A 22,241-nucleotide genomic window follows, 5' to 3' on the forward strand; every position below is an offset into this window, starting at 1 on the left:
TACATGGTTCACATTATTGCTTGTCTAAATGACCAATTTTACTTCTAAGTTTTAAGTAAACATGCAAAAATAAAACAATAAACCTTTACTTGATGAGTTAATTGAAATAAAACGATCAACTGCATAGGGATGTTCAGTTCTCGAATGAATCGTTCTTTTGAGCCGGTTCTCAGAAAGTAAACGGTCAAGCCGAACTTTAGTTACGGGTTGATGACGGGGCCCCGACACTATATAATTCACCGTATTAGTGGCATAAATGCATAATCTTCCTCTGTTAATAATAATTTGCTTCCAGCTTTGCTACCGTTCAGACGATCTAGCTTACTGCTCTGCGCTTTGCTTCTTATTTCTGTACTTTTCTCAGTTTTTTCTCAGATTTTTACCTCAGCAGATCAGAACAGTGCTCAAACAACATATTTTTGGCACAAACGATAAAACTAAAAACTCTTTGGGACTGGAAAAATATTACAAAAATAAAACTTTGCCTCCCACTGCCAGCAGCTTACATTCCGGAGACGGGATAACAACTGCCTACATTCAAAGAGAAGAGAGAGAAAATATCTCCTGTTGGATCTACTTGTTGCATGAACTGCTGCAAACTTCTACAAAGGGTTTTGATTATTGAAACAAAGTTACTTGTTGGACTTCCAAAACAGGTGGAACACTTAGCAGACCTCTCAGAATACAGCTGGTGAGTCCCATGAATCTTCTGAATCTCAACAGTTCATACCAAGTGTAGAGGATCAAGCCGAAACTGATCGCCACACTAATTGATGGCCCAAACTGGGAGCGAGACCCAAAAGAAACATGAGACATCAGATTGTCACGAGTTTCTCGTATTGCTGCCGTAGCTTCTTCTACCCCAAATTCGACTATGACCAGGCTTGTGAATACTGGTTTTCTACCACCCCCTATACATGTCGAGAACAGAGTTGAAGCATTAATGAATGTGGGTGAGGAATACCCAAATGTGATTAAACATGGATCAGATCAGCCAGCAGCTAACACCGCTACTAACAGGCGCTCAAGGTCGAGCAGACAGTGACATTCAGCTCAGAGCGCAGCCGAGCCCAGGACTGATAGTGGGTGACTCTGTAATCAGAAACATTAGTAGCAGGACTACAACAACATGCTGCCTTCCTCGAGCAACTGTCTCTGTTGTGAACAAGGAACTTCAGAACATTCTGATGAAGCACAAGACTGCCAATCGAATCATCATTCATGTGGGGAAAAATTATATTCGGAAAGAGAAGTCAGAACTCCTTAAGAAGGACTTCAGTGAACTCCTTGAAACACTTAGAAGACTCAAAGTTCAGTCGTTCATCAGTGGACCACTCCCAGCAAGGGGAACAAATATGTTTTCACGGTTGCTTGGGCTGAACACATGGCTACAAAGATCGACAACTTCAGATTTCATCGACAACTTCAATCTTTTCTGGGGCCATAGACAACTGTTTAAACCGGATGACCTCCACCCAAAAAAACTTGGTGCTAGAGTGTTTAAGGACAATATCTACTTTACCCTCTGTCATCCTTCAGCAGAGTGTGTCAATCCATTCAGCACACACACACCAGGTCTGAGTCATCATGTGGTTGACATATCCCACAATGACACTGATAACACCATGCAGCCAAAACAAGCACTGCTGATGGACACTATCCCGGCTGAGCCCTGCCCACAGAGCTCCTCATAGACAGACTGTGATATATCAAAACAGCTACAAGATTCAGTACCCAAGCATGACTTTCTGGAAAACAGCAAGGGAAGCCAGGACAACATATCACAGCCACCGGAAACACCAGAGAAACAGCCCCACTCCCCGGACACATTATCCCTCTCTCCAGCATCTCCACTTCTGTGCTTTTCACAGAAAATGGAGGAATTGGTGTATGCTGGGACTAAACTCTCTCACTCATTAGCTGCAAGCCCTCAGATATCAACAAAAAAACGGTGGGCCCTTCAACCACTAAAGCCTGTGGGCCCTGCTCCTGTGAGAGCTCTCCGACTGTTGCCACAATGCCATGGCCAAAACCCAAATCTGCTGAGGGTGAACCAAAAACAACTGAGAGCAGCTCTCAGTGATATGTCGGGTCCCCGCTATAATAACAGCAACATTCACAAATTCCTACAGAACAAACAGGAACCCAGTGTGCCTGTAGCTTTCTATATTTCAGTTTTATCACGTGATAGAAAGTCTAAGGCCATCTCAAGCCGAAGGGCAAACTCATCTAATCTCCGGCCTATTATGCATCAAACTAAGATTAAAAACACAGCCATCAAGTTAGCATCTTTAAACATTCGCTCACTAAAAATAAATAATTTCTAATCAATGATTTTATAACCACAAACAATCTGGATTTTATGTTTCGAAATGAAACATGGCTAGAAGACAGCTGCAGTGCAACAGTCCTCAATGAAGCAGCCCCTCCTAACTTTACATTCATGAGTGTCTGCAGGACTGTTAGGAGAGGTAGAGGTGTAGCTGCTCTATTTAAAGATGTCTATCAATGCAAGCAAGTGTCATTTGGTCAGTACTTCTCTTTTGAATATCTAGGGATTGTGCTGAAAGGTGCTCCACGCATGCTGTTTATTATTATTTACAGGCCTCCAAAATACTCTCCAGCCTTTGTTGAAGAGGTCACAGAAATGTTATCAATTATTCCCTCAGAGTTTGACTGTTTTGGTATTGCAGGGGATATTAATATTCACATAGACAATGCAGAAAAAAACTACAAAAGAAATGATAACGGTTCTAAACACTGTTGATTTGACTCAGCATGTGCATGGACCCAAACACAAAGGTGGACACACTCTAGATTTAATCATCAGTAGGGGTCTAAACATTTCATCCACTGTTATTAAGGACGTAGCACTATCTGATCACTTCTGTATTTTCTTTGATATATTGATCTCTGCTACCACTGAATCTAGATGTCTCTCTGTCAGAAGGACAGAACATAAGTGTACTATTTATGGAGGCTATAGCTTTAACACCAAGCATTTCTGCCGACTCTGCTGATATTCTCCTTGATTCCTCTAACTCAAAAGTTAAGCATTTTATTGATTATATTGCTTCAATAATAATCAATAAGAAAACAGAAATCAGTTTGGAGAAGATCAAGAGCAGTTCAGACTATGAGCCGATCTGTCCGAAAAGAACCAGTCCACAGAAATGAATCTGACTTTGCATCACTACAACTGCACATACCTCTGCTGAAGCATAACTTGTGTTTTCCATTTGTGAAACGTATTTTATTAATATATATTCTTATTTTGTGCACATTAATTTGTTTTTGTGAATACATATTATTTTTTCATGCATGTGAATTATTTCACTGATAAATGATAGTCTTGCTGGTGAAGCTAGTTAAGAAGCCTGGTGAATGCAACAGGTTTATGCAACTGGATAGTGTTTTCATTATTTATTACTTTTTTACGTTTGCGACACCTTTTTTCACAATGTAAATCTCATTAGTTATGGAATCTGGGAGATTGTGGCCACTTATGCAGACACGTTTGAAACAACTGCCACAACTGAGTTTGAGGTCAAAGAATATGGTAAGAGTCTTTTATTTTTTATTTTTTATTTTTTATTTTTTTTTTTTTTGTAAAAGTGTAACGTAGACATTTAGTTTCCATCTAAATTCAACCTATGTTTCTCAGTGCTGCCCAGTATTTTACTCCATATTGAGCCTGAAGCCAACTATGTCAGTGAGAAGAACTTTGAGTCTTTCAATTTGAAGATTTCAGCCAAGTAAGTTTTTCCTGTTTTACTACCATTTAAACATTTGTGACGAGTATTACATTTTATTTAATTTAATTTAGAATTGAATGCTTTTATTAAGCAAGCATTTAATCTATCAAAAGGGGCAGTAAAAACTGTTACATACAAGAAATTATTGTTTGTAATAAATGCTTTTCTTTTGAACTTTCTGTTCATCAAAGAATAGTAATAAAAAAGGAATCACATGTGTTTCCACAAAAATATTAAGCAGTACAACTGTTTAACATTGATAATAAGAAATGTTTCTTGAACATCAACTCAGCATAAAAAAATTATTTCTGAAGCATCATGTGACACTGAAGATTGGTGTTCCGCTTTGCAACACAAGAAAAAAATTACATTTGAAAACATGTTAAACTGTAAGAAGACAGACTTAAATATGAATTTAGAATGTTTTGAGTTTGAACATTTTTTAACATGAAAATACTATTTTATAACATTTCTGTTTTTAGTCTTTTTATCTTTCAGAATCATAAAAAAGTCTTCACAACTCTAAAACTGAACAGTAGAGTATATTCATTTCAGCTGCTGTTGAATATATTTGCAAGTGTTGCAAATTGTTTACATTTGTGCATATGTGTGCTGACAGGTATGCTCGTGGAACTCCAGTTAGTCCTGCAGATATTTTCTTGACGTTCGGTTACAGTACACCAGAAGAAACTGTCATGATATCAGAACAATCTACAAAATACATGGTCAGTCTGGACTCAACAAAAGATTTTAATGTTTGAGTTATGAGAATACATTTGTTTTTGGCTTTTGTTTTAGCTGGAAAATGGAAAAGCAGAAGTCCTCTTAGACATCAAGTCAGCTTTATCATCCATGCCTGATGGGCCTCGAAGTCTGAGTGCCATGAAAGAAAACACCTTTCTTCAAGTGAGAGTTTTGCTGCTAGACTCAGCTGGTAGGTGCAGTTAGTTCAACAGACACAGGATTGCATTGACCTGATTTAAAGCAAATAAATATGACAACCATTTGACAATGTTGGAAACCCCTCTTCATTGTCAGGTGGAATCTCCCAGGAGGCAGTGCTCTCAAATGTGAAATTTGTGGAAACTCCATTCACACTGAGTCTGATCTCAACCCCTCCTTTCATCAAACCAGGTCTACCATACGCTATGAGAGTAAGAAACCTGTCTTCTCAAGTGGTTGTATTATATCTGAACAAACATACACTGCCGTGAAAAGTTATTGCCCTTCCTGTTTTTGTTTATTTTTTTGCATATATGTCACACTTAAAAGATTCAGATATTACACAAAGATAATGCAAGTAAATACAAAATGCAGTTTTTAAATGATGATTTCATTTATTAAGGGGAAAAGCTGTCCGAACCTACCTGGCCCTAAGTGAAAAATTAATTGCCCCTACTGTTGAATCATGAAAGAATTGTAATGAACCACATTATTTTAGAAAGCTGAGTTGAATTTTACTAGCCACAACCAGGTCTGATTACTACCAGACCTGTTGAATCAAGAAATCACTTAAATAGAACCTGTCTGACATAGTGTAGCATGCTTGAAGAGCATCACATCATGCCACAATCGAAAGAAATTCAACAACAGATGAGTACCAAAATAGTTGACATGTATCAGTCTGGAAAGGATTATGAAGCCATTTCTAAGGCGTTGGGACTCCAGCAAACCTCGGTCAGAGCCATTATTCACAAACGGAGAAAACTTGGAACAGTGGTGAACCTTCCCTACCAAAATTACAAAATTACCCAGAACAACATCTAAAGAACTGCGGGCCTCAGGATTGGAGCTAAACTTTGCAGAGCTGTGGCCCTTTTGAAACTGAGTTTGAGACCAATGGTTTAAGGTCATGCCACAGCATCTTAATCGGATTTAAGTCTGGACTTTGACTTGGCCATTCCAAAAGCTTAATTTAGTTTTTCTTGAGCCATTCTTAGTCGTGTGAAGTCGTGGCCTAATGGTTAGATAGTCGGACTCACAATCGAAGGGTTGTGAGTTCGAGTCTCGGGCCAGCAATAATTGTAGGTGGGGGGAGTGCATGTACAGTACACTCCCTCCCTCCTCCACCTTCAATACCACAACTTAGGTACCCTTGAGCAAGGCACCGAACCCCCAACTGCCCCCCGGGTGCGGCAGCATAAATGGCTGCCCACTGCTCCGGGTGTGTGTTTACGGTGTGTGTGTGTCCACTGCTGTGTGTGTGCACTTTGGATGAGTTAAAAGCAGAGCACGAATTCTGAGTATGGGTCACCATACTTGGCCGTATGTCACATCACTTTCACTTTCAGAGGTGGACCTACTGCATTACTCCAAGTGCGCTTGAGCTTGATGTCACAAAATGAGGGTCGGACATTCTCCTTCAGGATTTTCTTATAGAGTACAGAATTCATTGTTCCACCAATAAAAACTCCATTTTGAATTTACTTGGGTTGTCTTTGTGTAATATAAAAAATTAGTTTGATGATCTGAATCTTTTAAGTGTGATAAACATGCAAAAACCGGCACTGTACAAAACTGTATATGCATAAAGGTTTCATCCATTTGAACATTTTGGTGACCTTTTGGATCCATAGGTCTTTGTGAAGGATCCTTTGGGTAAACCAGTGCAAGGTGTGTCAATCAAGACAAGGGCAACAATAACCACAGCCGACAAAAGACCAGACACCCTCAAATTCTTAGGGCACCTGGATACAATGACAAGCACAAGTTGGAGGGATGGAATTGCGTTCTTCACTTGTAATATACCAGCTAATGTGAAACAAGCTGAATTCACTGTGAGTAAAACCTTTTGTAGCCTTTTTTCCCTCTGATGGGCTCTATCAGCTAATATTTTGAGCTGAGGGATATAAACAAGAGTGAGTTAAAAAAAACAATAGTTTAATAAGGTAATTATTTATCAAGCAAAATAATATGATATAAATGCTAAAAGTTCATTTATATTGTATTCATTTCAGTTTGAGACAGAAGATCCTTCTTGGAGTCAGGCTCCACTGAAACTAAAGGCTGAATCGTATGAGTCTGTCAACCAGCGTTACCTGTACATCGATTTACCTGAATCCTCAGCATTTGAAGTTGGACAGTACATTAAAGTCAATGTTTTCTTTGAATATCGTGACTATCTTTCCCTGAAGACATTCAGCTTTCAGGTAAAATATGTCTATGCATTTAGCAGACACCAAATCGGCTTGCAAAAGAAGAACAAGATCTTATAAATGCTTTATTACAATCTGAATTATACTATATAGTCACTACAGATGTCAAGTTATTTAGTTAAAATTAGTTATTAAGCTCTTTTCAGTTTTCTCTTATGTGGCAACATATTTGAGGCTCACGATGTATATTTCTCTAAAAAGTTTTTTTTTTTTTTTCTCATTAATTAAATTAAATTCAATACAAGTTTATTTGTATAGCGCTTTTACAATACAAATCGTTACAAAGCAACTTTACAGAAAATTATGTTTCTACAATATTTAGTAGTAGCTTATGGTGGTGACTGTCAGTTTGTGCACGTTTGACAGGATTTTTAGAAAAATTAATACAAGACGTAGTCAGCCAGATGATGAACATTATTAATATTATTGATTAATAATTATTATGTGATGCAGTCACACTTGTAGCAATATTTGTTAGTTCTATTGTTGATTCAGGGTTAGCATCATCTGAGGTCCTCTGAGGGTCAGCATCATCTCTTCCCAGGTGTTCTGGATCCAGACTGGAGCTTGTGTAAATCCTAGTTACCACGGGATGTAAATCCTGTGGCAAAACATAGTGTAAGAGGGCCTGTTGACCATAGGAGGAAACTTACGTCTCTTGAGAATGGGTCCGACGAAATAATGCAGACATACACATTAACTGGAACTTTACTGTCTTTTATTTGACAGAGCTCAGGATTGAACTTTAACTCACAGCTCACATTACAGACTTTTCTCCCTTGACACACTCCCCGCGAATGCCCCGTTTTCACTTGACAACCAGTGCGCATGTCCTCGCGCCAATTCACTGCGCATGTCATCGCGCCAACCTGTCATTCATAAACCAATCAGATTATCCTACTTGTATAACAATTTACACATAATATAAATAATCAAAATAAATCTCACAATAGAAACAAAATAGAGACATCATTAGCATAGCTGCTGATCCAACAAAGTAAAATTAGTTTAACCCAAGCAAATTAATAAGAATGCACATTTGATCAGATGCAACTATACTCACAATTTAAGAGATACATTATTCGAATGCTTGGCGAAAGAGATGCATTTTTAATCTAGATTTAAACAGAGAGAGTGTGTCTGAACCCAGAACATTATCAGGAAGGCTATTCCAGAGTTTGGGAGCCAAATGTGAGAAAGCTCTACCTCCTTTAGAGGACTTTGCTATCCTAGGAACTACCAAAAGTCCAGCGTTTTGTGACCTTAGGGTGCGTGATGGGTTGTAGCGTGGTAGAAGGCTAGTTAGGTACGCTGGAGCTAAACCATTTAGGGCCTTATAGGTAATTAATGATAATTTGTAACTGATACGGAACTTAATAGGTAGCCAGTGCAGAGACTGTAAAATTGGGGTAATATGATCATATTTTCTTGATCTCGTAAGGACTCTAGCTGCTGCATTTTGGATTACCTGCAGCTTGTTTACTGAAGAAGCAGGACAACCACCTAGAAGTGCATTACAATAGTCCAGTCTAGAGGTCATGAATGCATGAACTAGCTTTTCTGCATCAGAAACAGATAACATGTTTCGTAGCTTGGCAATGTTTCTAAGATGGAAGAATGCAGTTTTTGTAACATGGGAAATATGATTTTCAAAAGACAAATTGCTGTCTACTATAACACCCAGATTTCTGACTGTAGAGGAAGTAACAGTACATCCGTCTAGTTGCAGATTGTAATCTACAAGATTCTGTGTAGTGTTTTTTGGTCCAATAATTAATATCTCTGTCTTATCCGAATTTAATTGGAGAAAATTATTTGTCATCCAATCTTTTACATTTTTAACAAACTCTGTTAGCTTAGATAACTGAGAAGTTTCATCTGGTCTCGTTGAGATATATGGCTGAGTATCATCAGCATAACAGTGGAAGCTAATTCCGTATTTTCTAATAATATTACCAAGGGTCAACATGTATATTGAAAACAGAAGGGGCCCTAGGATGGATCCTTGTGGCACTCCATATTTTACTGATGATAAATGAGATGACACACCATTTAAGTAAACAAAATGGTAGCGATCAGACAGGTAGGATCTAAACCATCTTAGAGCCTGCCCTTGAATACCTGTATAGTTTTGTAATCTATCTATGAGTATGTCATGATCTATGGTGTCGAACACAGCACTAAGATCAAGTAAGACTAGAAATGAGATGCAGCCTTGGTCTGACGCAAGGAGCAGGTCATTTGTAATTTTAACAAGTGCAGTTTTTGTGCTATGGTGGGGCCTGAAACCTGACTGAAATTCTTCATACAGATCATTTTTCTGCAGGAAGGTGCTCAATTGAAATTGAAATTTTAGACATACAGTAAATGGAAGATTTGAAATAGGCCTATAATTTGCCAGTACACAAGGATCTAGTTTTGGTTTCTTAATAAGAGGCTTGATAACCGCCAGCTTGAATGGTTTTGGGACGTGACCTAAAGATAACGACGAGTTTATGATATTGAGAAGCGGTTCTTCGGCTACAGGTAACAGCTCTTTCAGTAATTTAGTGGGTACAGGATCTAATAAACATGTTGTTGGTTTAGATACAGTGATAAGTTTATTTAGTTCTTCCTGTCCTATGGTTGTAAAGCACTGCAGTTTATCTTTGGGTGCGATGGATGAAACTGAAGTGTTAGACGCTGTAGAATCTACATTCGCTTTTGTATTTCTAATGTTATCTATTTTATCAGTGAAGAAATTCATAAAGTCATTACTATTTAATGTTGGTGGAATATTTGAATCAGGTGACGTCTGGTAATTTGTTAATTTAGCCACTGTGCTAAATAAAAACCTTGGAATGTTTTGGTTATTTTCAATGAGTTTGTGTATATGCTCTGCCCTCGCAGTTTTTAGAGCCTGTCTATAGCTGGACATATTGTTTTTCCATGCAATTCTAAAAACTTGCAAGTTAGTTTTTCTCCATTTGCGACTAGTAAGACTACGAGTTACTTTCTTGAGAGAGTGAGTATTACTGTTATACCATGGCACAGTACGTTTTTCTCTAACCTTTTTAAATTTGATGGGGGCATTATATTTGTGACATTATATTTGTCACTTTCCATTCAAGAGTTGGTAGCATTTTCAATGCTTTTAAAATAAGTTGGACCAAGGCAAGATTTCTTTTTATAAAAAATACATAGTGTGAACTGTTTTTAAAATAATTATCAGGTTTTTTAAATGACATTTATTCCTTTAATGGCAAAGCTCAATTTTTTAGCATCGTTACTCCAGTCTTCCGTGTCAAACTGATATTTTAGCAGTCATCCTCATATGCTGATGAGCTGCACAATAAAATATTTGTATTAGTATCGACATTGCTGAATGCTTTTGTGGAAACCATGATCCATTTGGTTAAAGAGTCTTCAGTGAGTAGAAATTCCAAAAGAACAGCATTTAGTTGAATCATCTCATCACTTTTTTATCAATTTAATTCATCCTTGAGATTTTTTTAATTAAGTCATAATTTAAAAGAATAATAATTGTACTAATTCCAAACTTTTTAATCAGCCACATATGTTATAGTTGAATTGGGACTGCACTGAATTCATTCGTTCCAGTGAATCATCTGCTATAATCTAATCGTTTGTTCTCAGATCCTTTCCAGAGGAAAAGTGGTGCATTTTAACACAGTTAAGTGGAGCGGTGGAAAGTATCAGAACTTCAACATTGAGATCACCCCTGACATGGTGCCTTCTGCTCGGCTAGTGGTGTACTACGTCCTGGATGGGGAGGAAAAAGCAGAGCTGGTGGCAGACTCCACATGGATTGATGTGAAGGCCAAATGTGTTAACAATTTAAACGTAATGCCTTTTTCTCTGCCATCAGTAGTTGTCCTGTTTCATTTTATTTACACATTGAGAAGTCCTGACTCATCTAAATATATATTTTAGGTGGACATAACAGTTCCCAACTCCAAGTATGTCTACAAACCCAAAGATAAACTCGAATTAAGAGTGTCAACTAAGAGCAGAGGAGAGTCACTGGTGGCTTTTTCTGCTGTAGATACGGCCATGTACAACCTGAAATCTAACGTCGAGGACCCACTAAAAAAGGTGAAATAGAACATTTGTTGGATATGACAATAACATCATGTGGATTATGCTTTTAAAGACAATAACTACAAATGAATATCATGATAAAAAAATGTTCCTCATTGTTGCAGGTGCTACAACATGTTGCGCGAAGTGACTTGGGTTGTGGAAGAGGAGGAGGCAAAAATAATGCTGATGTGTTTGACCGTGTCGGCCTTATGTTCATCACCAATGCAAATGTCAAAAGCTCTAGCACAGGTTCATGCTTATTTGTGTTAAATTAAAAGATCTCACTAGAGCACCGGATCATTTTCTGAAACACTGGCAAATGTATTCCCTTTTTCTTTCTTTTTTTTTGTAGGGGGGGCATGTTCTGACTTGGTTAGGCCGAAGCGTTCAGTTGACCTGGCACAAAGTTTTGAAGAAAAGGGTATGTTTGCAAGCACTTTATGTCTGAAAAATAATATAATCTAACCTTTTTATCATAGCAACGTCATCAAAATACAGTTATGCCCCCATATTTGTTCTACAGCCAAAAGGTATGGGAAGTTTTCCAGATGCTGCTCATCTGGGATAGAGAGTAGCCCAACGCTTGAAACCTGTCAACAACGTTCAGAGAGACTATCTTTGAATGCGTAAGAAGTTGTGAAGTCCTTTTCATTTTACTCTTAAATGATATCATATTTTAGGGATCTTATTTCTTTGTTTTAATTATTTCTCTAAGCATTTTAGGCATTAGTGCTATTTGTGTTATAGTGTCATTGTTACATAAACACCCAATAGGTATTACTCATACTAAATACGATTTTCATTCTAAAGTCCATCATAGTTATCTACTTACTATGCAGTTCTGTTCTGGAGCCTATAATTAGATGATGCTACTGTAATTAATGTCATGTATAACATTACATGTGTTTAAAGTTTTTTTAATATAGCTTTTTTTTCTTTGGTATTTAAGTCATTCTGAATAAAACATAAACAATATAATATACTTTAATTTAACTGTCACTCTGTCCCATATACAGGAGGCCTACATTTACTTCACTGTATTACAATCAAATCTAATCTAATCTTGACGAACTATATATCGTTGGAAAGGTCTCCTAAATATACATTTCATTTCCAAATATACATTTTATCAATGTTTTTGTTAAAAAATTACGTAGGAAAAGTAATAGATAAATTTATGACAAGAGTGCACCCTCAAAAATCTACATTATAAAAGGAGTTTTGAACTTTGTTTGAAAAAAAAGACTTCTTCATTGCCTTTTTCTCTATCACATTTTAGAAATCATCAGAAATTATATATCAACTGAAAATTTTAAATCTCAAAATACCTCCTTTTAAAACCCATTTTAAAATCAGACATTGCATTACCATGTAAATGGTACATCAATATCATGTTACAAAATGTTTTTATTTATGAATTATACAAATTTAAGTTTGAATTTTGCAAGTCTATGTTCAAAAATGTGAGTGAAAATTGGGTCCTATAGCTTCACGCTGTGTACAGTGCTCAAGTAAATCACTATATGACATTTAATTTGTTTGCTCTGAAAAACATATAGAGATTTTACTTCTAGTAGGAAGGAAATGTGTAAGCGGGCTTTCTTGGAATGCTGTGTCTATGCTATGAAACACCGCCAAAAGACTAGAATGGATCAAATCATTCTAGGTCGCTCAGGTATGGGTTTCTTTCATACATCTTTATCATACTGAACGTCTCTAGAAACTTGACTAAACACATAGAATGGCAGGATCTAAAACTCTCCTTTACACAATGTAGCAACCGACTTTCTGCTGGATGCGATGTCATCTCAGATTAGGAGCTACTTCCCTGAGAGCTGGTTATGGGAGGAACACATCAGCAAGTAAGAAAACTTTCTGAACCATAATTGATAGTCCTAATCTTTGTAAGAGGATTATGAAAAGTTTTCTTTATAAAATATACATTAAGAGTTTATTGCTTTATTTCACGGATTAAAAAAGCAAAACATAAAATGACTCTTCTGAAGACTTTTTTTCTTTTAATGCAGTTGCACCTTTCGTTTTAATCTGTTTAAGGTCTGGGCCAGTTAGCATTACCAAAAATCTTCCAGACTCACTGACTACATGGGAGCTGAAAGCAGTTGGGGTATTCAGTGAGGGTGAGTCACAAACTGGCTTGAAATTACTTGATTTTAGCATCATCTGGTGGCTGGAAAGGGTTATCTGCGGTTTTTTGTCCATATAATAAGAGTTCAGTTGGACCAAAACTATGTAGTTTCCAATATTCTGGTTATCAGCATACTTCAAAATATCTTCATTTGTGTTCCACTGAAGAAAGAAAGTCATACAGGTTTGGAACGACACGACAATTAATTATGTTTTAGATTTTTTTAGAAGGCTATGTACAGTAGAAGGGGTCTAGTAAGTTTAGTCAACATTTGAAGTGGATCGAAACCTTTCATCAAAGTTGTCCCAAAACCTGAATGTGTTCTTGTCTTAGGGCAACTTTGAACTTTTTTGATCCACTTCAAATGTTGACTACTGTAGTAAGTATCTCTGACAGAACAGAATACTGCATCCCAGAATGCAGTGTGCTCAAATGGACCTTGCATTTCCACTGTGATTGAAAAACCAAAAGTAATTACAGTCCTTTCCTTAAAAACATTTCTATGTTTAGTCATTATTCAACCGGACTGACAAAAGGTAAGATCCTTTAAACAAAATTGAATTAACATGCAAATTGACTGAAGCTGTTTCCAAGATGATATCAGGATGCAACTTACAGGTCACATGACAACAAAATACTGTTTAAAAAATAGCATTCCAACCATATGCTTAAGCTTCACAAAACAGCATTCATTACCAACACTGCATTCAAGAAATAATGTATTGTGCATGTTGACCTTTGTTTGAGGAGTTTTTTGTTAGACTCTCATACTCTCCTGTTTCTCTGGTCAGGGATCTGTGTGTCAGAGGAAAGGATTCAGGTTTCCCAGGACATCAGTGTGGATGTGCCCTTGCCTTATTCCATGGTTCGTGGAGAGCAGATTGAGCTCCAGGGTTCAGTCTACAATCAGCGTTTTTCAAGCACCAGGGTAAAAGCTTTAGTTCTCGAACAGGAGGACAACTTTAATTAGAAATTTTACATTATAACCTACACTACCATTCAAAAGTTTGAGGTCAGTACCTTTTTTAAAAATAAATTATTAATTTATTTAGCAAGGACACATTTAATTGACAAAAAGGGACAATAAAGTGTTTTTCTTTGTTACAAAAGTTTTTGAATTTCAAATAGCTAAAAAAAAAAAAAAAAAAAGCTGCAAAACAATAATGAAAATAATACATTTCTTGAGCAGCAAATAATCATAGAATGATTTCTGAAGGATCATGTGAAACTCAAGACTGGAGTTATGATGCTGAAATGTATAAGAATAAATGATGTTTAAAAATATGTTCAAATAGAAAGCAGTTCTTATAAAATGTATTAATATTCCACAACTGTACTGTTTTTTCGTATGCTTGATCAATTAATGCAGCCTGGGTGAGCATAAGAGATAACTTAATTACAAAAATCGAACTGACCCCTTAACTATACAATATATGTGTCTGTTTATTTATGTGACTACCACATGATCAACTAACTACACTTCTCATTCTCTCTATATTTTTCAATATTTCACATATACACACATAGTTCAGTGTGACCCTGACGGCAACAAAAGGAGTGTGTGTGTTTCGTGAGGCTCAACAGGGGAAACAAGGAAAGCCACGTGAAAACAAGGGGCGAATTAAAGGTCTTTCAGTGTCCATGGTCAAGTTCTACATCATGGCCTTGGAAGCGGGCACTCATACGCTCACGTTCACTTTAACAACTCCATGGGGCACTGAGAGTGTGATCAAGAAACTGAAAGTGGTGGTAAGAGACAATATACAGTCAGTTCTAGAGGACTTTAGTATATAGGACAAACCATACACGAAATGTCTCACTCTGAAAGCTAATATATGAAAAAGTTTTGAAGTTCTTGAATTCACGGTGCTTCAAAATGTTGCTTTCTGCTTTAAAATGATGATTATTGTGAACTAAACCACTCGTAAATCAGCTTAGTATGACTTTGAGATTATGATCCAGTTTTCTGCTATTCACAGCCAGAGGGAATCAGAAAGGAAATACAAAGTGGTGGAAGAATAGATCCAAATGGAGTGTTTGGTAAGGACATCTGAAAAGTAACAGCCTGCTCTCTGCTCATGTCCTGAATCCTGTTTCAAACCATGTTTTTCCCTTTCTTAGGCACATCCATGAGAAAGCTTGAGTTTAAAAATGTCATTCCTCCAAACATTGTGCCCAAGTCGACTGTGAATCGTATTTTGAGAGTTCATGGTATGAAGCCTGTGAAGCTTGAGCACATTTGTGTAGATGCTAAATGACACTTGTATGTCAGATATTGCACAATGTTACTTTTATAAACTGTGTTGATTAAAATGACTTTACTGGAGGTCTTCTTCATGTTCAGGTGAAGTGCTGGGAATGCTTCTGTCAATAATAAACAGCCCAAAAGGTTTAAAACAGTTGACTGACCTGCCACGGGGAAGTGCTGAGGTGGAGCTCATGGGTCTCCTGCCAATCTACTATGTTTACCACTACCTAGAAAAAACAGACAAATGGGGCATTCTGGGGAAAGAGCTTGCTGCGAGTAAAAAGGAATTAAGGAGGAAGATGCAAGCAGGTGAGGTGTTTATTTCAGTAAAGCAGCATAAGAATTGTAAAATAAAGATTGTATATCTTTTTTTTCATTATTATTTTTGTATCAGTATAATTACATTTAATTTTATTTTGTATCTGTACACTAAGGGCCCTATTTTAATGATCTAAATGCAAAGTGTAAAGCGCACGGCGCAGGTGCACTCAGGGCGTGTCCAAATCCACTTTTGTTATTTTAACGACGGAAAAACGGTTGGCACGCATGGTCTAAACGGGTTGTCCCTATTATCTTAATGAGTATTGGGTGTTTTTTGGGCGTAACGTTCAATAAACAAATCAGAGTCAGTAGCGCTCGTGCCATGACGGATTTGCTATTTGCTATATGCTATTAAGTATATATATATATATATTTAATTAGCCTACAAAAATGTATTATGTATTGCAATCCTTTAATTTCTAATATTTGCCATATTTGCGTCGCATTGCACCAGGTGTATGATAGTTTGCATATTCCAAATATAACAGTAAAATTATTTAATGATATTTTTTATCTAATAACTCTGTTGAAAAAAACTGCATATGCTGGTTAAGTATATGTTTTGAAGCAGAGTGGTTTGAGCTGGTTTAAGCTGGTCATAAAATGGTTAGCTCCTGCTCAGGGCCAGTCAGTTTAAACCAGCTCATGACCAACTAAAAACCAGCTTTAACCAGCTAAAACCAGCGGCCATGCTTCAAAACATACCTAACCAGCAAATGCTGTTTTTTTTTTTAACAGGGAATTATTTAAAAAAAAGTTAATTGCCTGTCTTATGAATTACTTTTCATTTTACAAATTATTTTAAATAATTAATTTTCCACACTGAAAAGAAAAAAAAGCATTCTACTCTGTAATTTTGTCTTGTTTTCCAGAACACATATCTAAACATTCTTAAGCCAAGATATATAAATTAAAAAGCATAATGACTTAAGATATTAAGCATTTGTTTTCTGAGAAATGCATAACAATTAAGTGAGTTTTGCTTGGAAAATCTGCTAATGGGGTAAAAAAATAAAATAAATCATCTTGTTTACTGTTTTAATTAAAAGCAGTATTTTTTTCTGGCCCGTCTGGCAGACATTTGTTCTTGGTTTGATTTTAAACTCGCTTAGAAATTCCATCAATTCCATTTCTTTCTCTCTTTTTTTTTGAAAACAAGGCTAATGTCTTAAGTTCCTTTCTAGGCATCACCAGCATCATGTCATTTAAGATGAAGCATGAACATGCCTTTAGCATGTGGTCAAACAAGGACAAATCAGCCAGCACCTGGTAATCAACTGCTCAGTCTCTTAGTTTTCCTAGCTGGTAGCTGGAATGAAGCATGCCTTCTTTTTTTGTTAAAAGTTTTACATACAGTATACAGAGTGCAATTCACATGCTACTTTGCACATGTGTGCAAACCTTTTTAGGGTGACGGCTCTCATGGTCAGGACTCTTGCTGACATGCATGAATACGTCTCTTTGGAGTCTCAAATGCTGACCAACGCCATCAACTGGCTGATTAAAAACTGTCAGAATGATGATGGATCCTTCTCTGAGAAATCACAATCTATTCCACCTAAACTCATGGTACGGAAAAAAATGAGTATTTATGATATAACATTGTATTTTGCAGTGTTTTGATCAAGATTTTGTTTCTCTAAGGGTGCTGAAGCTAATGTCACTGAAAAGACCGTTTTCCTCACATCTTTTGTCATGATTGGAATTAAAAATGCTATGAAGGTCCCAGACGTTAACTTACAGGTACAATCTAACCAGTCATAAATCTAAATGTCAGACATTGTAGGCAAGTCATTAGGTTTGTTTTTCTTGTCTCTCCAGGCCTTTAAAGTCGCTATAGATCGCGCTGCGCAGTACATCACCTCTAACTCCGAGAAGATTGAAAGTGTATATGCTACAGCAATTGCATCTTATGCTCTGACGCTTACAGACATCAATAGTATTTCTGCAGTCAGTCTTTATGAAAAAATCAAAAAGCAGTCTCAAGATACTGGTAAAATCTCATTTGGTACACTTTGACCAAAATATCTGCAAAAATTAGATGCGCTCATATTTTTAACACAATATGACCAATTTGTCCGCACATCTTACATTTTCAGGGAACCCAGCCACAGTTCGTTTCTGGCAGGAGTCCAAAGCAGACAGGAAATCCAGTAATGTGACGTCAAAGACCGTGGAAACTACTGTTTACGTCTTGCTTAACACTTTAATCAGAAGTGATTCCACCTATGCAAAACCCATCCTGAACTGGTTAACACAAGACCAGAGATACGGAGGAGGCATCTATTCAACACAGGTACTCCAATGCAAGTCATGTGTGTATATATATTTTTTGTATGATTTTAATTTTGTATTTATCAGATGTGATCAAAATTGTTTCCTCAAATTTTCAGGACAGCATTCTCAGTTTGGAGGCGCTTACCAAGTTTAGCATCTTAGCCAGTAAAGCCACATTAGACATGGTTGTTGACATTGAATACAAGACTAGAGGTAACATCAGCAGAATCAGACTAACGCAACAGGTGCCAGTGCATAAACCAATAGAGGTAAGATTTACCGTTTAACTGAATTATAAAGAGAGGAATCTAAAATTATTCATGAATAATCTCTTTTATTTTATTATTGTTTTAAAAGGTGATCAAAAATGATGATATTATCATCAAAACTGCAATGAGCTCTGGTGTGTCATTTGCCAGTGTGAGTAAGCTTTATATTTAATATAGGAATATACAACATATTGGTATGATGCTGGCTGATATATTGACAGCTATTTCAGAATTGCAGATCTAAAACTGAACATCTGTCTTTCATACTTTTATAATGTTATGATTCTCATATCATTTTATTTTTAGTGTTTTTAATTTGACTGTTCTAAAAAAAAATGTATCATACCAGCCATTTGACAAATAATTTTTTAGTAGATGGTCCTTTTCAGTGTAATAAACATTACAACAGTCCACAATTTTCTTTTTTAGTTTCCTAGTCCACATTTTTTTTAAATTCCATGCATGGAACCGAATTCATTAATTGATTAACTTCTTTTACAGCTGAGAACAGTGTACTATGAGATGACAGAAAACAATGAAAACTGCCATTTTGATTTATCAATTATCATTCATGAACGCGACCCAAATTCACATGGTAAGTTTGGTACTACTGTCTACTTTTTTACTCTTGGTTTCTTTTTAAAATCAACTTGGTTCAGCTAATTTGATTTTCTTGTGGAGCAGATCCCATGCTTTTGTCACAGAGGATTGTGGCCTGTGCGAAGTAAGTCTGTAGGAACTCTCAATAAGAAATTACATGTTTTAAGCTTCTCTGTAAAATTCTGATTTGTAAAATCCATTAAAATTAAAATGCCATTATATGTGAAGATACAAGCCGCCTGAAAATTCTAATGAAAAGGAGTCAATGACTGTGATGGAAATTAATTTGCCGACCGGTGTGACCCCAGTCCAGGAAGATCTAGATATGGTAATACATTTTCATAGAAAGCATCCATTGTTTTAGAAAATTGTAGTGACATTATGTTTCTATATTTTGCAGTACCAGAATGGACTTGAGTCTCGGATATCAGACTATAAAATCACAGGTGACCAAGTCATCCTTCAGATAGATTCGGTGAGCATCACTGAGCAAAAATTACAATATGATGTGTATTTGATCTTGTAGAATATTTCTACCATGCAGTACCTCTACCATACAGATACCATCAGAAGACTTATACTGTGTGGGTTTCCGTATTCAAGAGGAATTTGAAGTTGGCATGACCAGATCCTCAGTATTCAAAGTTTATGAATTTTATGCTCCAGGTATAGCATTTCTACAAATGTTTGTTTTATGTCTGGCTGAACTTATTTTAGCTACATCAATCAGCTTTCTCATCTGGTTTATTAATAGAAAATATGTGTATGAAGTTGTACTACAAACAAAGCCGCAGACTGTTACAACTCTGTGAGGGAGACCAATGCAATTGCATGGCAGGTAAGCCATATAAAGGACAGAAAAAAAACAATTGACAACAAAAATCATGAATCATTTGCTGTGTCTCACTTATAGGGACCTCAGGGTAATTATGTCAATCATGACCTGTAACATTGCATTTACTATACCACTGCTGCTCATGCAGTTATCATTTACATATGTGAGTTCAATGTGTCTGTGTTTTATAACAGTTTGTTTGTTGGCATTTTCATGTCCTTTTTAAAATAAGCGGAATGCTGCAATTTTAAATCCATCATTGATCCCACAATCACTGCTCAACGGCTTAAAAAGGACATGTGCAAAGAAAGCATGAAATATGGTAAATATTGACCTTTATGATGCTTGAAGTCACAAGACATTATTGGCACATATATACACACGTGCACAATGGTACAACTCATTTACAGTGTGTGTGTTTTTTCTTCTAGCATTTAAAGTGTTAATTGAATCATCTGAGGCAGCAGGAGATTTTGGGATCTACAAAGCAAAAGTTAAAGCAGTGCTCAAAAAAGGCAAGAGTATACTGAATATGATTTGTTGGCAAGTCAAGATCTAAATTATTTGAATGGTTTAAAACAAAATAACTTGAATAAGCAATTGAAAGAAATGAGTTTCATAACAGCTTCAATCCAACCTCTTAAATTCTCTTCTGCAGAACAAACAGATGACCTAAAAACAGATTCAGAAATTGATTTGGTGAAAAGGGCAATTTGCAGTTCAACAAATTTCGAAATTGGAAAGCAGTATCTGATTATGACTGCTGAAAGTATTAAGATAAAAGTGAATCATGGTTATAAGTAAGTCCTTGTTTGTTTGGCTAATTTGGTTTTCTTTTGATCATTTTTTTAAAAGCCACAAATTAATCAAAAGTGTCTGTTAATTCCATAATTGGTTGTATTAGGGTGAATTAGTGTAATGTATTATACAGTTTTTCTCCTTTTATTGTTCTGTACAGAAGCCTTGAAACTGATTTTCTTTATACGATGTTTTAGGTATAGGTTTCCTTTGGACTCACATGCTTGGGTCAGCTGGTGGCCACTTGACTATGACTGCGGAGATACTGCCTGCAAACAAAACTCCAGTGTTTTCGAGGATTTTAAAACTGATTTCCTATTATCTGGCTGTGAAAATTAAGTGATGAATTGCATGTCAATAGAAGAGCTCATTCATAGGCTCTTCTATTCTATAGCAATATAATCTAAAAATAACATTTGAGAATTGGAGAATAAAAACAAACTTTTAAATAAACCTTTTTTTTTTTAGGTTACTCAAAATATATTATTCTTATCAACCACGTGCATATGCATTACACAAAAAGCATTACATGCAGTTTACCTAAAGAATTGCGTTGTGGACAGATGTTAGTTGTTAAAGTGTTGTTATTCATGTATCTACGTGTCTGCTTTGAAGGGACTCTTATTTTGAAATAAATGCAGCTGCGTCACATGGTCCAGGCAAGCATCACCGCGAATCATTTGAGCTTATGCTGGAGATTCAGAACCGCGAGAGAATGACGGCTCAGTTTAAAGCCTTCAGAAACACATGAACTAAATAACCTGGGACACGAAATAAACATAACAGGCTTGTAATCGCTTTGACAGTTTCTCTGAGAAAGAATCATAATAACCTGACGGTCGCTGGATGATCTGGAGCTATGCTAATAATCGGTCGCTATGGAAACTGGGCTAACAAAAGTTGTCCTGTCTGTAAAACTTTGAATGAACACGTACTTAAATGTAAAACTTTTTTTTAATATATATTAAAACATTTTGGTTATTAGATGACTATAGCTCTTTGCATTCTGTCAGATTTTGTCTGCAATGCAATATTAACAAAGCAAAATAAACTACTATGTTAGCAGTGACGTTTTATTAGTCGAGATGGTTTAGGATGAGCGTCGTGTTCGCTGGCATCAGATAATATTAATATCCCATGAGAATGAAATGAAAAGAGGGGATCAGATCCTCAGAGGACCACCAGCAGCGGGATCCAAATGTTCCAAGAACCTCCAGAGCAAAACTATGCCCCAAACGCCATCTCATGGTCGGAGTCTGAGGATGGAGGTCTTCGAGAAGATCCCCGTGATGATGGTAAATCAGCTGTTTAGGGCCTTTTTGAAGTATTACGTTATTTTGCCAAACTTATTCAACAAGTAAATGGATCAACTTGGTACGTATGTATCCTAGGTGTTGGTTTTATCAAAACTTACTGATTTCACCATGCTTTGATTATTTCTGGTGTTTTCAGTTTACTTTTACGTGTATAGTTTCTTGTTTTACTCTTGTCTCAGACCTTTTACTCTAACTACAGAACTCCATCAGTAAAATGTTAACTATGTCTTGTTTATTAAAAGATGAGAAAGAGTGAAATAAGCATTAATCCTTTTAATACTGATTTACTTTTTTGTTCAATTATTATGATTTTCATTCATCATAAACAGTTTTGGCCCTAGTACAGCTCCGTTACCAGTTAGTGTACTTGTAAGCCAAAAAGACAACAGTATCTGTAAAAACATTGGGTCACACTTTATATTAGGTGGCCTTAACTTA

The 22,241-nt window shown here is 36.4% G+C and overlaps 1 protein-coding gene across 1 annotated transcript in view; it reads left to right on the forward strand.

The window, feature by feature from the left end:
* The window catches only part of LOC113049716 (complement C5-like), a 29,576-nt gene that overhangs the window by 6,867 nt on the left and 468 nt on the right, over nucleotides 1-22,241 (forward strand). Inside the window, exons 6-42 of the mRNA XM_026212313.1 lie at nucleotides 3,477-3,559; nucleotides 3,665-3,755; nucleotides 4,375-4,480; nucleotides 4,554-4,689; nucleotides 4,794-4,909; nucleotides 6,332-6,532; nucleotides 6,713-6,904; nucleotides 10,547-10,753; nucleotides 10,844-11,005; nucleotides 11,116-11,242; nucleotides 11,346-11,414; nucleotides 11,517-11,619; nucleotides 12,553-12,668; nucleotides 12,771-12,855; nucleotides 13,049-13,131; nucleotides 13,931-14,067; nucleotides 14,667-14,888; nucleotides 15,119-15,179; nucleotides 15,261-15,350; nucleotides 15,484-15,696; nucleotides 16,893-16,977; nucleotides 17,118-17,277; nucleotides 17,353-17,451; nucleotides 17,530-17,701; nucleotides 17,808-18,004; nucleotides 18,102-18,254; nucleotides 18,343-18,405; nucleotides 18,756-18,849; nucleotides 18,939-18,978; nucleotides 19,083-19,182; nucleotides 19,255-19,329; nucleotides 19,415-19,520; nucleotides 19,609-19,692; nucleotides 19,922-20,011; nucleotides 20,121-20,204; nucleotides 20,348-20,489; nucleotides 20,685-21,782. Coding sequence (XP_026068098.1) covers nucleotides 3,477-3,559; nucleotides 3,665-3,755; nucleotides 4,375-4,480; nucleotides 4,554-4,689; nucleotides 4,794-4,909; nucleotides 6,332-6,532; nucleotides 6,713-6,904; nucleotides 10,547-10,753; nucleotides 10,844-11,005; nucleotides 11,116-11,242; nucleotides 11,346-11,414; nucleotides 11,517-11,619; nucleotides 12,553-12,668; nucleotides 12,771-12,855; nucleotides 13,049-13,131; nucleotides 13,931-14,067; nucleotides 14,667-14,888; nucleotides 15,119-15,179; nucleotides 15,261-15,350; nucleotides 15,484-15,696; nucleotides 16,893-16,977; nucleotides 17,118-17,277; nucleotides 17,353-17,451; nucleotides 17,530-17,701; nucleotides 17,808-18,004; nucleotides 18,102-18,254; nucleotides 18,343-18,405; nucleotides 18,756-18,849; nucleotides 18,939-18,978; nucleotides 19,083-19,182; nucleotides 19,255-19,329; nucleotides 19,415-19,520; nucleotides 19,609-19,692; nucleotides 19,922-20,011; nucleotides 20,121-20,204; nucleotides 20,348-20,489; nucleotides 20,685-20,826 — 4,486 coding nt within the window. The 3' untranslated portion in view covers nucleotides 20,827-21,782. The remainder of the gene's footprint in view (nucleotides 1-3,476; nucleotides 3,560-3,664; nucleotides 3,756-4,374; nucleotides 4,481-4,553; nucleotides 4,690-4,793; nucleotides 4,910-6,331; nucleotides 6,533-6,712; nucleotides 6,905-10,546; nucleotides 10,754-10,843; nucleotides 11,006-11,115; nucleotides 11,243-11,345; nucleotides 11,415-11,516; nucleotides 11,620-12,552; nucleotides 12,669-12,770; nucleotides 12,856-13,048; nucleotides 13,132-13,930; nucleotides 14,068-14,666; nucleotides 14,889-15,118; nucleotides 15,180-15,260; nucleotides 15,351-15,483; nucleotides 15,697-16,892; nucleotides 16,978-17,117; nucleotides 17,278-17,352; nucleotides 17,452-17,529; nucleotides 17,702-17,807; nucleotides 18,005-18,101; nucleotides 18,255-18,342; nucleotides 18,406-18,755; nucleotides 18,850-18,938; nucleotides 18,979-19,082; nucleotides 19,183-19,254; nucleotides 19,330-19,414; nucleotides 19,521-19,608; nucleotides 19,693-19,921; nucleotides 20,012-20,120; nucleotides 20,205-20,347; nucleotides 20,490-20,684; nucleotides 21,783-22,241) is intronic.

This window comes from Carassius auratus, chromosome 30 (assembly GCF_003368295.1).
Source record: "Carassius auratus strain Wakin chromosome 30, ASM336829v1, whole genome shotgun sequence".
Lineage (NCBI taxonomy): Eukaryota > Metazoa > Chordata > Actinopteri > Cypriniformes > Cyprinidae > Carassius > Carassius auratus.